The following is a 17114-nucleotide window of genomic DNA, read 5'->3' on the forward strand; positions in this document are numbered from 1 at the left end:
TTTTTAAAATGCTTGCAGTCTTTAATTATTGTCCTTGTTACCCATTATAAGCTGTTGTCTAGTTCATAAATTGCACATCATTCATCTCAACCACCTTGTCAAAGCCCCAGTTGACATATTTGTCTACTTCGCTTGTGAAATCTGATAAGTCGTATATGACAATACAAGGATAACCTAATTTCTGCTGCAGAGCTTTCTATTCTGCTTTCAAAATGAAAGGGTTTATCTTGGTTAGGGCTTTTTTTTTTTTTAACCACTTGAGAGATATCATGTATTTCCATTGTTCCTTAGAGACATCTCCTCTAATGAGACAAATCCATCTGCGCGTGTGTGTTGACAGCTACTCTCGTCTGTCCCTCTGCGCAGGGTCAGTGTTTCAGAGGTGGAAGCCAGAGGTCTGTTTGCAAAAATCAAAAATAATAATAAAAAAATACCTTGCTGGCTGTTACTTCCAGGTTTCTAACTACAGGTGCCAACTGCTACCCAGCACCAGCGTGCCACCTGCATTGCCCTGGGCTTTGTGCACTTCTGCAGTGGCTGCCTAAAAAGCCATGCCTGTGTGTGTCTATCCATTTCTTTGTCACTCTAGGTTGGCGTTTACCTTTAGAAAACTGCAACTGTGTTCTTGGTACATCATTAATGGCTTCAGGAAATCCACATGCCTTGCTGGCGGTTTAAATAACYGAGTCATTTATCAGGAGACACGTTCAAAGTAAACAAAAGAAAGTGCTGCTTCACACAATGCATCATTAAACAGTGGACTCCGCTGCCACAGGATGTGGAGGATATTAACAGTTTACACGCTTCCAAAAGTGATTAAAACAAATTTGTGAAAGAGAAATCCAATGAGTGCTTATTAAGCTGCAAAACATCACCTCTGGCTCAAGCCAGGAATTGCTGCTTCCAGGGAGAGTAGCATGGGAAGTATCACCCTGCTCTTGGCCTCTCGTTTTACCCTTTCTGAAGCATCTGTTGCCGGTGTCCGACGGAGAAGGGATACGAGCAAGGCAGCCCTTTGGCTGCTCTCACGCTGGTTACGCGGGACACTAGCTTGGAGTGAGGCAGGGCTGATGTTTCWTGGCGAAGTCCTGGCCAGACTGTGGGTATCCTAGCTGGCACTGCTGGTATCTCCCCGCGTTAGACCTATTCAGCCTTGGAAGGAGGACCCAAATTCAAAACCTGCCTGGACGTGATCCTGTGTAACGTGCTCTAGGTGACCCTGCTTGAGCAGGGGGGTTGGACTAGATGATCTCCCAAGGTCCCTTCCAACCTCAACCATTCTGTGATTCTGTAACACCCTGCCGGGTTTGATGTGCTCCTGCTATGGGATGGATAACGTTGCAAATGCTGGGATTGTGCAGTAAAATTTCAAGTAGGGCCTGGGTTTTTATTACTTGAGATTCTCCATTGTACGGTGTACGCGCATGAGCTATACTGCATGGGAAAAAAAATATTAGTGAAGTTGTCATAAGTTAGAAGATAGTTTCACATATAACCTTTATTCAGCCTCTCTGCAACCACCCAAGAAGAACGGAGTCCCCTAATGAAAACGGTGATTCTAGCGGACAGGTACACCRAGGTTCAAGCTGAACGAGCACCGTCGCTGCTCGCTTCTGCACTTGAAAGGGCAGCCGTGCCCCTGCCACGCCACGCGCTGCTGCTTCCTGCTCTTCGGCGGCTCCCGTCTATTCCCAGCACAGCGGTGAGCCGGGCTGCGGGGTTGCAAGGCTGCGGTGTGGGCCCGGCTCCTCAGCGTGCTCCCGGGAGGTTATTTCAGCTCGTCTTCAAAAGGAGATGTCAGTGCAGTTACAGCAACAGGCAGGACAGTGATTTTTCAGAAAAGCGAGGCAGGGTTTCTCACTTTGGGGCTTTGTCCAGGCTCAAAATCAAAGGCCTGCTGCAAATGACGATAGTCTTGTCTCTTAGCATCATGAAGACCTATTGCGGCAGAAAGCGTTAGGCATCCAGCAGTAACCAGAATAACTAATGAGACCGTACTGGGACTTGTGTCCCTACTCAAGTCCCCGTGAAACAGTGCTTAGGTAGCGTGCAGGATCCCTGGAACGTGGGAGCCAGAAACTGGGACACGTTTCTTAACCGTGTTTGACCGTGGGGRTCTCAGTGCAGAAATTCTGGCAATAAGGGGTGAGGCATCCTAGATATCCAGACGTCTGTGAGCGCTTGGTAACTGGCAGGGAATTGAACTGAGAGCTCCTGTGTTAGGAGAGAGGGGATGGAGAAGGGTTTCCGTGAGCCACCAGCTGCCTCTCCCCCTGCCCAGGAGCAGCTCTAGCTTTCCTCTTCCCCCTGCCTTCTCCAGATCCCTCTCTTCGTTGGCGGATAGGATTAAGCCTGACCTTCTGTCCTGTCTCAGAGAGAGCCAAACCTCTTTCAGATCTAATTATTTTCCGTTTTTGTTTAATTGTGCACATCGTACTGCTGGCTTAGAAGCAGAAGGGCTCCTGCCCGGGCCTGGGCAGGGATGGGGCCCGTCCCACCGGGAGCACCGGCCCGGCCTCACGGACAGTGGCGTTTCAGACCAACCCTCCATCTTTTTGGCTTGTTATTTCAAACATCTGCATCTCTTGGAGGCCTGAGACAAGTTTCCCAAGAAGCAGCTCTGGCACTGTCCTCCGTTTCTCCAGAGGTGATCTTCAGGCTCAGCTGCCCCCAGCACGAGGAAGACGAGCCTGGCCGGGGCTCCCGGAGCCATCACAGCCAAGGTGGCTGCCTCCACCCCTGCGCTGAGTTTGCACCAGGCTCTGCTTGTTCTGTGTGTGTTTTGCTGTGTCTGTAGGTCCTGTTTGCAAGTGCCTCTGACTTCTTCTGGTGGTGCAGTGCCTGCCTTTTTTAACCGTCTTTTAATTCTCAGTTTATCCAAGCAGCTGTGTGGGCTGTTGCAAAATCCTGCAGCCTCTCCCAGCAGACTGCACCAAGCTGGGGGCTGGCTACCTCGGCCAAAAAGGGCTGCTGAATTGTCCGGATGGCAATGAAAAGGGGATGATAAGGAAAGCTAACATAGCAAAAATACTTATTAAAAAAAATGGGTTAGTTTTCAGTGAGGTTGGTGAGCAGCCTYGGCTGCAGTCTTGTGCCGGGGGGAGAGAGGAGAGGGCTGCCCCCTTACAGCAGCATCTGCAGGTAAATCAGATTAAGCACAGTACAAAACCAGCTTAAATTTGGAGATAGCAATCATCCAGAGTTGGTATTTAGTGATCTACACCCCGAGCCGAGGGAGCAGCTTTGCCTCTTACATGGTTATATTTACATATAGAAAAATACGGAGCATGCTCCGGTGGGCAAATGCTTAGGCTTCATTTGTTTTAAGATGGTAGTTAGAAAAGTGTGTGGCACATGTAGTAGGTGTTGTGTGCGGCCAGTAACATTTAAAAATCAAGCAACCCGGTCAATGAATCCTCCAGCAGTTGCATCCATAAAGGGATTTAGATGCTAAGTGCTATTTAACAGCTTTCAAAAAAAAAGCACCTTCATTCACTTGGTGCTTAACCTTGCAGGTGCTCACAGTCACCAGGAACCTAATGGGTGATTTTGGAGGATGCTCTGCATTACCTAGGACTTCAGGCTGCAACGCAGCCCATTACTGAAACACTGTCAGGATCCGCAAATCTGGTATCGCTTTCCCCATCTTGCCTGGAAGGTGTTTCCAGGACACACGTAACAGGTCAGATGTAGCTCACTGCGTAGCAGGAAGAAGTGACGGTGTTGACTAGACCCTACTCCAATTAGTTTTTATTTAAAATCTAAAATAGTGGAACACAGACTGGATCTTGGCTCTCCTCTTTCCTAGCAATATGTCTTTAAAATTAAGGCCTTCCTCTTGCTTTCTCTGCCAGAACATATGCTTAATGACTCTCTGCAAAGTGGYGTAGCTTCTCCAAGGTGTTTTGAGAGCGCTCCTGTCCGTAATACCCCATGCTGGGTAGGTGGGCTTAAGTGCCTCAACACTTCTGTTTTTTTTTTTACAGATTCATTTCAGTTGGGTGTTGCTTTTCCAAACCCCATTTTCTAGCACCTAAACAACCTCACGCGTCAGCCTGGGGACCCTTGCAAGGGGACGTGAATTTGGGATGCTGGCAGAGCACGTTAAAGTTAGATCCTGCAAAGGTGGCTCACCTCCAGACCTGCCTCCGAGCCCGTGGGGTGATGGACATCCCTGGAGTGCGCGACCACCCGGGTTCCTGGTACTTGTCATCTACGCACGTGACCCCGTTCAGGCTACCAAAAATCACAGTTCTGTTACAGAGAAAACCTAATGAATCTGTGTCCCGCAGTATGACGGTGCGAGGGCGTGCTGACGGTTGGGTAGGGAAGCGCGAAGGGACTTTGGAGGAGGGGTGGGTCTCCAGAGAAGTAAATATTGCTGCAGAAAGTTCCAGTGGGAGCCATCGGTGTTTCCAGAAAGCCATCTAGTGGTTTCGTATCCAAACAGTTGCGTGCCTTGAAACGGGCACCCGGAGCTGCAGGAATGAGGGCTGTTTGCCGGCGAACACTGGCGTTGGTGCTCGGGGAACGCCGTAAGGAGTTTGGTCCTAATTGTGCCACGGCCCTGTTGTAACGGCAGAGCGCGGCACCGTGCCTTTTTCCTGGGTCACGGGGTAATTACATATTAGAAGGGTGAGATTTATCTAATGCGCTGCAGCTTGTCTCTTCCAAAGAACGAACCTGATGGATGTTCTTACAAACGCGAGCCTGGGTCTTCATTTGATGTGTGTGGCGTCAGCTACCGTATTTCAGAAAAATACGATGGCGCAAGGATAGTCAGAGGTTTAGAGCGGCTTCCGCGCAGGGAGAGACGAGGACGCAGCATTGTGGCAAAGAGACAGCAGGAGGAGTCTCTGTTAGAGAGGGAGAACGTAGGTAGGAAAGTTTGGTATTCTGGGGTTTATTTTTTGTTTGTTTTTTTGTAATATGAGAACTTAGGGCTCTCGTTGTTACTTTTGGGCAGCAGGTTGAAAACAAACAAACAGAAGTACTTTTTCTCGAGACAGTTTGGTTGCGGCACTCTTAGGCACAGCCTGCTATGGGGGCCCAAGGTCTGAAGGCTTCTCCGGGGGTTAGATAAATCGCTGGAGGACAGGCCCATGTGTGGCCGAGAAGTACCCGGTCGCAGCTGCCCCTGCGGCAGAAGGATGCCTGTGGCCTGCCGGCCGGGAGGCTGCAGAGACTGGTCAAGAGGAAGGACCACTCTGTACCTGCCCTGTTTTTTAAACTCTTTCTCTAGGCGTCCATCGTTGGCCTCATTTAGATGTCAACCTTGAGGGAGTCACAGCCTGGCCCAAGATATCTGCACCTCAGTTCTCACTATGTCAACCAGTAAGGTTGTCTAGATAGCTCCTGAGTTATCCTCGCCTAGTAGTTGTATGAGCTGTTCAGAAAACCCTCCGATGATGGAGCACAACATCCTTTGCAACCTCTCCCTGTGTATTAGTCTCTCTGCCTGTAGGAGGTAGTTCATATCTGACCTCGTTCTCCCTTGCTGCAATTTAAATCTGTTACGTCTTGATCAGTCCTCAGCAAACATGGAAAGCAGCCCATGAGGTGCTTCTCTGCATCCTTCTTTCAGCAGTTTGAGGGGTTTGTGTTCTCTCATTCTTCCCTTCTGCTTTTCCTCGCGGTTGTATTCTCTCCGCTTCTAACCAGACCCTGTTGCCCTGCTCTGGGCTCTACYTTAAAAGCGGTAGACGTGCCAGACGGACGCTCCCCTCCAGCTTACCTGCTGAGTCTAACAGATGGGTTACTTCACGTGTCTGACAGATGACATTCTGGCTGATGCATTTGCTGCGTGCAACGGTATGGCAGTTTGAGCGATGTCCAGTCCGTGCTGCTTGACGACCCCAGACTCTTCCCGGCAGGTCTGCTGCTCAGCCGCTCCTTCCCCATCCTGTGCTCCATAGCTTTTTATTCCTACCTGCATGGACAAGTTTGCATCCGTACTTAACACAGCTGTTTTTTTCTGACTTTTCTTTGGGTCTCAAGGTTGTTTGACTTCTATTGCAGTTTTCTGGAGCGTTTTCAATATTTCCTAGTGTGGTATCTGCGCTTTGAATACATCACCCATATCACTAATGAAATACTAGGTGGTGTCACACCCCGAGCAGGGCTCCTYGCTCAGCACATCCTTCCAGTCTGACCGGGAATCATGAGTAACTGCTCTTTCCGTACAGCCCTCTGATGAGCCGTGTGCCCACATTACAGGAGTTTCGTCTGAGCATGTTTCTCCAGTTTGCTTGCGAGAAARCCATGTGAGATAGCCTCTAATGAAAATCAAGATATACGGCACTTACTGCCTCTCCAGCTATTCGCAAGGCCAGTTACCCTGTCGTCGAGGGAAATTAGATTGTTCTTGACAAATCTGCGTCGGTAGTCACTTATCATCTTGTTATCTTCTAAGTGCTTACAAATAGGTTGCTTCATTATTTGTTCCATCAGTTTTTCAGGAGTTCAAGTTAAGTGACCAGTTCATAATTCCCTGGCTTCTCTTTTTGCTTATTTTTAAAGCTAGACGCTACGTGTGCTTTTTCTAGTCTTTGCAAACCTCTCCTATCGGCCTTGAGTTAACACAGAAATAATAGCTCAGGAATTGCTTCAGCTGAGCCCCTCCCTAAATACCTTTGGGGTAGCTTAGCCCGCCAGGCTGATGGATGGACCAACACCTTGTTTTAGTTACTGTCTTACCCCATTCCATTTTCTAACCAGTGCTTTCAGAAGGTTACTTTTATCGAGGAAAAGCTTGTGTATAATATTTTGTGGAATCTGCAATGTTGCTGAAAATTTGGGCCTAAATGTGACTGTGATTAACATCAGCCCAACTTCATTTTAACAGCAGTGGAGCTATGTGGCTGTAGAGGTGGGTATAATTTGGCCCTTTGGGTGATTTTCAGGAATGTCTGGTAACTTTTGGTGTCAAATTTGGCACACGTTGCTATGACCTCAGGTTTCAGGCAGCGGTGATCCCTCCGCCTGCGAGAGGTGTGTTTCGCAGAGCCTGGAGGACATTCATTCAGTGGCATCGAGCATGCAGGAATCCCTTTGTCATGTTGTATTTACCTTGCCAGGGTCTGTTTATTTATTTATTACATCTGTTTGCTGATTTCTCAATTCTTTTTTTTTTCCCCCCTCCAACAGGAATCATTAACCAATGGCAACAAGAATCCAAGGATAAAGTGATTTCCCTATTGTTAACCCACCTGCCTTTACTGAAACCAGGAAACATTGAAGCAAAAGTTGAATACATGAAACTCTTGCCTAAAATCCTGGCCCACTCGATTGAACACAACCAACACATCGAAGAGAGCAGGCAACTGCTGTCCTATGCGTTGATACACCCTGCCACTTCGTTAGAAGACAGAAGTGCTCTCGCCATGTGGCTCAATCATTTAGAGGACCGCACGTCGGGTAGTTTTGGCAGCCAAAACAGAGGTCGGTCCGATTCTGTGGATTATGGGCAGACACACTACTATCACCAAAGACAGAACTCCGATGATAAACTCAACGGATGGCAAAACTCTCGAGACTCTGGCATAAGTGTCAGCGCTTCCAGCTGGCAGGACAAAAACCTGGCGTGTGAGAACGGCCATCTGCCCCTCTACTCCTCCTCCTCTGTCCCCACAACTATCAATACTATTGGAACTAGCACAAGCACGAGTAAGTACCAACATAAAACACTGCTGAGGGCCGCTGAGGGCCACTTTTCACAGCATAGTGCCCCCTGCTAGAAAATATTTCTTTGCGGTGTTTAGTAGAGGGGCTAGTTTCAGCTGAGCCATAGAAAACTCCTCCTGTCCTACCTGCTTTTTTATTTCCTGCCTACTACTTTTTTTTTCCCCCCTAATCCTGTAGGATTTTAAAGACGTAGTAGCTGGAGAGGAGGGTAAAACAGCCAAGAAGCTGTAAGAGCAAAAATGCGCGTTGTCAAAGGCAGCCCCTTTCTTGTCRTATAACTAAATCTAGGTTTGGAGTTCACTATTCAAAAGTTCCTAAAGTGATCTGGGAGCTGAGGTTTCATTTCCAAAAGTGTCTCGGGGACTCGAGGCAGAGCCTTACTGCGGCCTTGCCTCCAAAGCGCAGGTGTCATTTTTAGAGACAGGGTTGGGACCCATAATCTTCAGGGCATCTCTGAAAATGTTCCTCTTTATTTGCAGTGCACAGGGATGTGAAGCTAGTTGTAATCGGTGGGTTTTAGACAGGCAGCCCTCAGCGTTTTCCGTTTCAAGTGGTGGAGAACTGTGTAGCTTTTCCCCCATGGAGGCCCTCCCAAGCTTTGATGGGAATGGCACACGTTGCAGGCCGGAGCCCAAGGACCGGACAGCTGGAGATGCTGCAGGGCAGTGTGGCTGGAGATTTATCGCTAGTTTTGAGTGGAGATTTAGTGCAGCTCTCATTTTTTTGAAGCAGTCGTTTATGCCTGCTAGCCGTCTTTTCGGGAGAGAACAAACAAAGCATTTTCTCCGAATGATTTGGAACCTCTTCTGTCCACTCGCTCTTTGCGCAGAGGGATGTTATGATTGCTGTTGTGTCTTTTATCCTAATGAAATGCAGTCTGTGCTCAGAGACCTTCCGCAGCTCGCATTACACGGCGGCGGCGGCGGACCGTTCCAGACAGGGCATGCAGGGCTCCAGGAAGGCAAGCCAGCAAGTTCTTCTGAAACTCATTTTTTATCCCTATTTTGGTACGGTCTTCTCACTCTTCCTGCCCCCTCGTTCTGCCCTTTCTGTGCTCTGTTCAGCCCTCATGGCCTGTCCTCGTGACAATCTTGTTCCTAGYGCTGACGGTCCCCTCCTTTTCTGCCCTGTTCCTGAAGCCGGTTCCAGGACTCACCTGTGCTCTGGCTCTCTGTTACTGTGCCGTATTTTTGTCCATGCTATCGGAGATGTCCTGGCAGGTGGTTAATAGCAATAAGTGCACGTTCTTCCCCAGACCTGTTTTGAGTTTTCGTTCCCTCTCTAGCCTTCCCCATGCTGATCCATCTCGGGCACCCCTGGACCGGCCAGCCTTGTTGTYGCCTTGTGTTGCTGCTAACATTCACCTGCCAGCCTTGATGTCCTCCTTCACGGCAGCTTTGGGCAGTCCTCGAGGCCTCTTTTGAAGATGCTTGGCATCTCCCTAGATATGAAGCATGCCGAGATAGCTTCTGGGAGGAGAAGCTTCTTGTGGTGAGGGCACTTGGCTTCTCTGTCAGCATGTGGAAACCCACAATTAAATAGCTGAAAGCTTTAAAACGGTCACTAAAGGCTTCTGGGTTTCTTCCACTCCTGTAATCAGCGCTCTCTTTAGGTGGCATTTCAAATTGAAAGCGATAGGAGATGCTGCTCTCGGCTTATTGCCGTAGCACCCTGGTAGCCGAGTCCCCGGCGTGCGGCCGTGCAGGGGCTGCTGCTGCTGCTGGCTGCTCTTCCTGCCGGCGGTTTCGCAGAAGGGTCAGCGTATCTGGGACGGTGGTGCAGGAGGTGTGGCGATCTCCTACATCCTCCCCTTCCCGCGGGGGTACCGTCGCCGTGCGGGGAAGCGAGSGGTGTTTCCGCCCGCGCCTGCTCCGCGGGACGCTCGCCGCAGCTGTTCCCCGCGCAGCCTCCCCGTGGCTTGCGTTACGTCCCGGGCAGAAGAGAGAGACGGGCTGCCTTGGAGACGCGACTGCAGGGTGGCGTGCAAGCGTCTGCCCGGGGCTGCCGCGGTTAATAACGCGGCCTGCCCGATCCGCTCTTGCCGCGAGCGCCTCTGATGGGCCGGCTGCTCGGGCAGGCGCTCTCGCCGGCACTGGCACCGGCACACGCACCGCCCGCGCTGCTCCGAGGGGCCGCGTGAGCGCGGCTGGGCTGTGCTCRCAGGCTGGGTGGTCCAGCCTAGCTGCGGGATGGAGTTAACCCCGGCGGGGCCTTAACGCCTGGGCTTTCCGAAGGAGCCGGGCTGCAGATGCCGCATTTCGGGTGGCTGGTGCCCGTAACTGAAGCAGACTCTGAGAAGGCGCTTTGTGAACGTGCCCGTACCATCCCTCGGAGAGATGCGGCAGGGAAGCTGCCGTCGGCRCGGGAAGCCTCGAAGGAGAACCGCGTCTCCGCTCGCCGTGGGTTGCTCTCCCACGACCTTGCGCGGGTCACGGAGTCTCCGACAGCCCGGCCCACGTGTGCAGGTTTGGAACCAAGTCAGATGGCACGGCGCTGGAGATGGCGATGACGCGGTGTTTGGCAGCCTCCTTTGAAGCCGTGGCTTTTGATAGCTCGGGATTGCGTGAGCAGCTCCGCGTCTGCCGAGACCCGGCTCTCTGGGCATTTTGAGGATGACCACGTTGCACGGGAAAGGCTTAACGAGGAGGCAAAAGGAAAAGAACCGCGAATGCGTTTGCTATTGGTCTGTTGAACCTCTCCTGTGAGTTTTTTGAGTCCCTCCTTGTGGTTTTTGCATGCCTGGCAATTCGGAGGTTTTTCATACGAGGGAGGAGATTRTAATAGGTGGATTCAGAAGGGATTTGGTTCCTCATGTTACGAGCTAAATACAGAGAGGTCTGACAGGAGGAACAAGTTTCATCTGTGGATGAAGATGACTTTCAGAGCTTCGGATGAGGAGCCCTGATATCACCTCCCAGTGACGCTTTCTGAGGAGGAGGAGACCCAAGACATCRTGAAGATTGGGCTGCTTACCTAAGGGGGAAATCAGCCTGAATAATGCCAAATCAGGCTTGCAAAAAATAGCTTCTGATTAAATGATTATGACACTCTGTAGCAGGTTAATCATTGATGGTGGCTGAAGTTCTGCAAGAAGTGTTACATTTTAAAGGACATTTTTCAAAAATCCCTTTTTCTTTCTTTGAGCCTTTTTATGCACAGACTCGTCTGTTAGTAGGAGCAGTGAACAGCCTCTTGCCCAATGGGGCCTCCAAGTATTATCCCAAGGCACGGAAAACCAAGAAACAACTGAATTACTCAGCAGTTCCTGAGGTGCTGCATTGCTGAGGTCTTTTTCCTCAGTTCTCCCAGAGCGAAAACAGCACTGCAGAACTCGGCAGACCCTTTTAGGAGACGTAGTGGGGTTGGAGAAGCCCCTCAAGGTGGCACCTTTCTTGGTAGGGCCTGAACAGAGGAGGTCCTGCACGGGCAAGCTCATGCGGGCTTGTGCAGCAGAGCCTGCCTCCGACCCGGCCGGTTACACGCCGGTTTTGAACCCGGAGCCGGTGGCCGTGTCAGCAGAGCGCTGTCCTTGGAGGCTTCTTGGCTTGGGCACCGCGGGGTGCCAGCAGAGCAGCACAGCCTTTGGATAAGAGATATCTCGTCCACCCGGAGCGAGCATGGGTCTGTCTGCAGAGCCTGTGTAGGCGTACCCGGGTCCTTGCTGGAAGGTTGCGTTCCTCCTCCATCTCTCCCACTCGGCTCTGCCCTCCCGCGTGCCCCGCAGCCGCCGTTCAGCCTCGCGCCGGTGTTGCCTCACATAAACCCCTGCACAAACAGCCCGGGCCCGGTCGCGGGGCTTCCTGGCACTGCACGATGGCTGCTTTTTGTGTCGCGCCGTCACACAGCTCTGCTTCAGCTGCAAGATTTGTAGTGCCCATATTCAGGGAGCCTTTTTCCTGAGCTTAGCACTGAGGTAAACACATATTTCTAAAACTGAGTAGGTTTGCAGAAGCATCTGAACACATCTTCAGCCGAATCTAGTCTTAGATGGTAAGCTGTCATTTGCGTGAACAACCCTATGGTTCACCAGGACCTCGATAATGCATCAAGTTAGCTACAGCTTGTGGTTTTTTTCCAGTGCCTGGATAGGAGCACRTGTCCCGCTGGCGAAGCGTGCTGCGTTTTGCACAGAGATCTGCTGGAGGGTTAGCAACAGTGGCCTCTCCGAGATAGCGTTCCCCAAGCACGATGTGTTGTACTGGAGACCGAGGCTTGCAGCCCGTGCAGTTGTTGGTTTTGAAGCCTCCTTTGGGTTGTAACTTCTGCTAATGTATTTCGATGGCAGCGTGTTCTGACAACCCGCAGGCTCAGCTGGAGACAACCTGACCATACTTCATACGTTAGTTCATAAGCTTCTGTAACACAATATTTGCTTGGACGCAAGCACAGTTAAGTCCACAAACAGATGCTAAAAAATAAACATGGTTAGTCAGCCTTTGTCCCAACCCCTCCAGTCAATCAATATGTCCATTAATCTTCTATTTCAAAGCAAATCCCTCAAACTGTTACAGTTTAAGTTTTATTCTTGATATTTTTAATTTCTCCTGTTACTTGTGGGAGTTTATCCGAGTAGGGGCTTAATCCAGCAGCATCTTCCAGGGCGCAGACTTCCCCGACCCAGCTCCACAAAGGCACCGCTTGTTTCTGACACTGAAATGGAGCAAAGCCTTTCCCAGAGGAGCAATGTGGTGATCTTGCCTGCGGTACTTTCGTCTTGCATTGTGGCATAATTAGATGCAATGCTATTATGGTTTAGGGTTTAAATATGGGTAGTTGAAGTTCACATGAGAATTCGCTCTGCGCTGTCCTTGTCTGCTTCTCTTTGACTCAACCTAGACCCAGACTGACACTGTGAGAACAGATCTGGCTTTGTCTCATGGCTGATCAGGCTTGTTGAGGGCTTTGAAACTTCATTCAGATTTATCATTAATTTCTAGTTCTCTTTAATGGTATTGGCTGATGTTAGCAAAGATTTGAGGAACTGTTACTAGAGGGCAAGGAGAGATTTCTGCTCTCCAGCATTTCCAGGGCAAGTCTGCAAGCGCTCTAAAGGAGTCGCTCTGGATTTGCACCACTAATGGTGATCTAAGACTGGCCCCGTGTCATAAGTGACTGGTTTGAGTCTGGAGCAACCTTAAGGGTATAGATTCATCGAGAGTGGTGAAAATTAACATACTACCACCCATCCACTGTATCACGGTAACTGCCTCTATGCATTCTTAGCCTGTCCCATGAAGCTTGAGCTACAACTTTAAACCAAACTTGTAGTATGCTGGGAATAAAGGTAGCCTCCTCATGGGCTTGTGAACACAAGTGGGCAAAAGGCCAAAACTACGCCAGGCCTAGTGGGAAAGGATCAAGCAAAGAGCCCTTAGCTCTGCAGCTGAGTCAGACGGCAATTACAAAATGCCTGGGTTGCAAAACACATTTGCAGTGTAGACGGGGCTTTAAATATCCAATGTGAAACAGCAGAAAGAAGCAGCCCTCTTTCTCCAGAGCAAAGGGGCAGCCGGTCTGAAGAACCGCTTTTCCAGGGTGCGAGGCTTAGCAGGCAAGCTTTCACAAAGGCAACATGTGCGGAGCACCTTATTCTGCCTGTTTACCTGCACAAACACCTCTCCCCTTAATGTTATTAATGCATCATTAAATATTCTGCTTTGCAGCTGGCAAAGAGAGGAGCAGTCTTAAAAACTTTGTTTAATAAGAGCCTTTGGCTCTTCTCTCAAGGATCCGTGACAAAGGGGTAAGAAATGAAAGTTACAGACCAACAGTTTCTTGCGCTTAGCTCTGACTCCTTTCTTTCCCCTGTGTAATTGGTTCCACCTGAGTATGATCTGATTGCACAGGGGGGTTCATTTGTCAAGTGGACGTACAGCATAGCTTAACCCTGTGTTCTCTGCCTGCTCAGAAGCGAGTGTGCACAGAGAAACAGGAGGGTCTGTTGTTAAATACGTTTGTCCAGCACTGAGAAGCTGGGGTGCAGTTACAGTCGATGCACTGATTCGAACTGAACTGTAAGAGCAGCGTGAAGGGAGTGATATCTACTCCATTTGGCAATATCAAGCCTGTTGAACCACAGCTGTAGAGGCTTCAGTTCCTAGCTCTGCCATGTATCTGCTGGACAAGCCTTCTGGTTGTCTACTCCCAGTATATAGCCTGGGAATAACAGTGTTACTTCTTTCAATAGTTTATGGTGAGACTTTCCTACGCTCTCATTGGTGTGGTGCCAGGGCAGTTAAAGTCCCCTGGAAGTGCAGGTTCCAAGGGACAAGAGCTGCCAGCCCCCCTGCACGGGGGCAAAACGTCTTGATTTTACTGCAGGAGTGACAATAAGTTGCCCCAAACGTTTTAATTTAAGAGCCAGATGTTGCAGGTGCTTTCTCACAGATAAACGAAGACCTTCTTATGCAGGTACCTGCTCAAAAGGTGTCTCAGTGTCAAATGCAGACAGCGCTTCAACAAGGATGAGTTTCTCCAGTTGTGACCTTGCCTATGGGATGAGAGCACTGCACAGCCTGTGTTTAGGCTACAGTTGTACCATAAAGCAGTAGCACACCAGGTTCTCCGGTGTGGGATGGCCACAGAGAAGGTAGGTAGTGCTCACAGTTGATGCTGGCCTTACAGGAGTCTTGTGTGTCTAGGGGTCCATCTCTTGTCTGTGCTTCCAAAAAGAGAAGGAGGTTCTTCAGCCTGGTAGTGGTGTTATCCAGGTGATCCTAGTGAGAATAGGACAGTGGTCTTTGCTGGCAAGAAAAGAGGAAGGAGCTGAATCGGCTCCTGTCTCTATCCCAGCCCTACTGCTCATTGCCAAGCCCATGACATTGGCCAAACACAGCAAGTAGCTGCGGTTATCCCATGATGCAGGTGCATGGCCTGTGGTGCCCTGCAGTCCTGCCATGGGCTGAGTGCCAGACTGTGTCCCTGGCACGTGCTGGCTTGATCCCTGTGTGCCCCAGGTCCTTTTGGAGCAACACCGTTGTGTGAAGGTGTGCTGTGGGTGGCACCAGGGGACTGAGATGATGGTGTGCATCACAGATCAGTGACAGATGGAGACAGTCAGAAACTTCAGGATCGAATATCCTGTACAGCAGAGATCCTGGACATTGAGGCTGTGTTTATACAGGAGAGCTGTAACAAACTCTTTGGTATGTCAGTGTCACTGTGCTGCCCAGGTTCCCCTACCTGTGAACAGGGAGATCCTCGACCAGCAAAGCTGTTTGGCAGCCTCTGGTCGCACTGCTGCTTCTGAACAAAAGGGAGAGATGTGATGCACTCAGACCCCTCTAACGCTCTTCCCGTGGGAGTCTCTGCTAGCAGGGCTGAGTCATTTGTCTAAGAGGAGAGAGCGAGCAGTGCAATATAGGAGAAATGCTTGCCTATTTTTTTCTTATTTGTCCCCAAAAAGAAAAATCTTTTATCTTGTCCTAGATCTGAAGAGATTGAATAAATCGGCGTACTTTCTTGAGTGCCAGACAGTAATGCCTGCTTTTGTCGAGATTCATGGCTCTCAGCTGGCACCTGCCAGCTCTCAAGAAATATTTAGGTTTCAGAGTGATGCTCAGGTGTCACCAGTAAGAAGTACTGGTGTTCAAACTCCCTGTAGCCTCAGGAAACTTCAGGGATGCTGGTGGCAGCAGGGCACCCTGCAGAGAGAAGGACCGTGCTGTGAACTCTTCCTATTCTGGAGCAAGCCCTGTGCCAGTTTGTGGAGACACCACCTTTCTCTAAAGGGGTTTCTGCCATGTTTCTTACTCAGAGGAGAACCCACCCCAACTGCTGCTGTACAGACAGATCTGTAGCTACTAAACTGTACGTCAGCATGTGTATGGGTGACGTTGCTTGCTGGATTTTGCCTGCGTTTGCCCCAGTTCTGGCTGAGGTTGCTGAGCTCTCTGGTGAGACAGCTGATGAAGAAGACTGATGATCTGGGGCAGAGCCCCGCTGAGAATTGAGGTGGAAGAAGCAACGCCTAGAAAGCACTTGTCATGGGCAGAGTGTGTTTTGTGACTCTTCAACTGTCCTGCACTGTCATGCAATAGATTATTGCCTGCCACTGTAGACTAATCTGTCGTTGTACCCAGCACCCAAACTGATCTTGGTAACTGGGTGGGAATTGCATGTTTTAACCTGAGGGACCAGCCTGGTTTGTGTTGGGTTGGTGGACAACTTGCAAGTACAACTATCTCCTCTGTAGGTTTGCTACCACGTGAAGGTGATTGTGTGTCCTCAGTGTATGTTTAACTTTTACAGAATGACATGTTTCTTCTCATGCAAAGTTATCAGTTAAACAACAAGCTGTTTTGCTTCTTTAAAAATAAAGAGTGCAAAAGTCTTAATACGGGTACAACGGTAAAGCAAACAAATGTGCTGTTCTTACTATTGGGGGCTTAGCTTCATATTCAGGAATTTTCTTCAGAAACTTTCCCTTCCACTTCTTTCTCAGTTGGCCATGCTATGTACTGAGACTTAGCACACTGGTACTCACCCTACCAGATGGGGATGCCATAGAAATAAAGAATAGGACTCAGGTAGTGCATGTAGGAACGAGCCCGACGTCTGCCAGGTTAGCATCTTTCAGAAATGGCCTTCATGGGGCAACGCCCCTAAACTCACAGTAGTCTTTATTAGTTACTCCACTGGTGACAGGGAATCCAGGGAAAGGTGGAGGCTGCAAAACCTTTGCTTGCTTGTTTGTTTGTTTTTCTTTTACTGATAGAGTAAAGCTTGTTGGCCTTTGTTGTACGTGAACCTTTCAACTGCAGTAGACTGGGGTATCTGTTGTCTTGCTCATGCCCTCTGGTGTTGCATGTAACCATTGGGGAACATTTCTAGGAGTTGCTCCCCTTGCTAGGGACCCTTAACTATAACATCTTGCAAATTTTGGATTTAAAAACAGAGGAGGATTCATACAAAAAGATAACGTGACTGGAGTTGTTTTCTACAATCCATGAAGACTGTGCACAAATACCACAGAAAACTGGACTGAGACGGTAGACGGCCCCTTCCACATTGGCTGTTTTGGGAAACAGCAGCATTTGTCACAGCACTGTGCTCTTCGTCTGCTCTGAAAATGACTCCAGCTGTGTAAACGGCAGATACAGATTTCCTGTCCCGTCTATAAATGCAAAGCACTTGGTCCCTGGGAGGATACGGTCCACAGCTCTGCAGTGTGTCACTTAAGCAGGCGAGGAGATGAATGCTCATCTGCTCTCTGCCTGGAAACCATCAAGCATTGGAAATGATAGCAGTGGTGGAGGAAAACAGGGATGGCCTTTCACCGCCCGGGCGTCAGCAACACTGGGGGGATGCTGTGAGCAAACACTTAGCTACCGCTCTTGAATGGTCACTGCAGAGCTCTGTTTTGTAGCCCGTATCCCTTCCTCCTGTTGAGGTCACTCCGTTTGCCTTGTTGCTCACCCTCTGCTTAGCAG

The 17114-nt window shown here is 49.7% G+C and overlaps 1 protein-coding gene across 3 annotated transcripts in view; it reads left to right on the plus strand.

Annotated features, from left to right (window-relative positions):
* The window catches only part of SAMD4A (sterile alpha motif domain containing 4A), a 128474-nt gene that overhangs the window by 67685 nt on the left and 43675 nt on the right, over positions 1-17114 (plus strand). For all 3 annotated transcript variants that reach the window (XM_026056130.1, XM_026056131.1, XM_026056132.1), the window contains exon 3: positions 7147-7665. In XM_026056130.1, the coding sequence (XP_025911915.1) occupies positions 7147-7665 (519 nt within the window). The remainder of the gene's footprint in view (positions 1-7146; positions 7666-17114) is intronic.

The sequence above is a fragment of the Apteryx rowi genome, unplaced genomic scaffold (genome assembly GCF_003343035.1).
Source record: "Apteryx rowi isolate R43461 unplaced genomic scaffold, aptRow1 scaffold_13, whole genome shotgun sequence".
Lineage (NCBI taxonomy): Eukaryota > Metazoa > Chordata > Aves > Apterygiformes > Apterygidae > Apteryx > Apteryx rowi.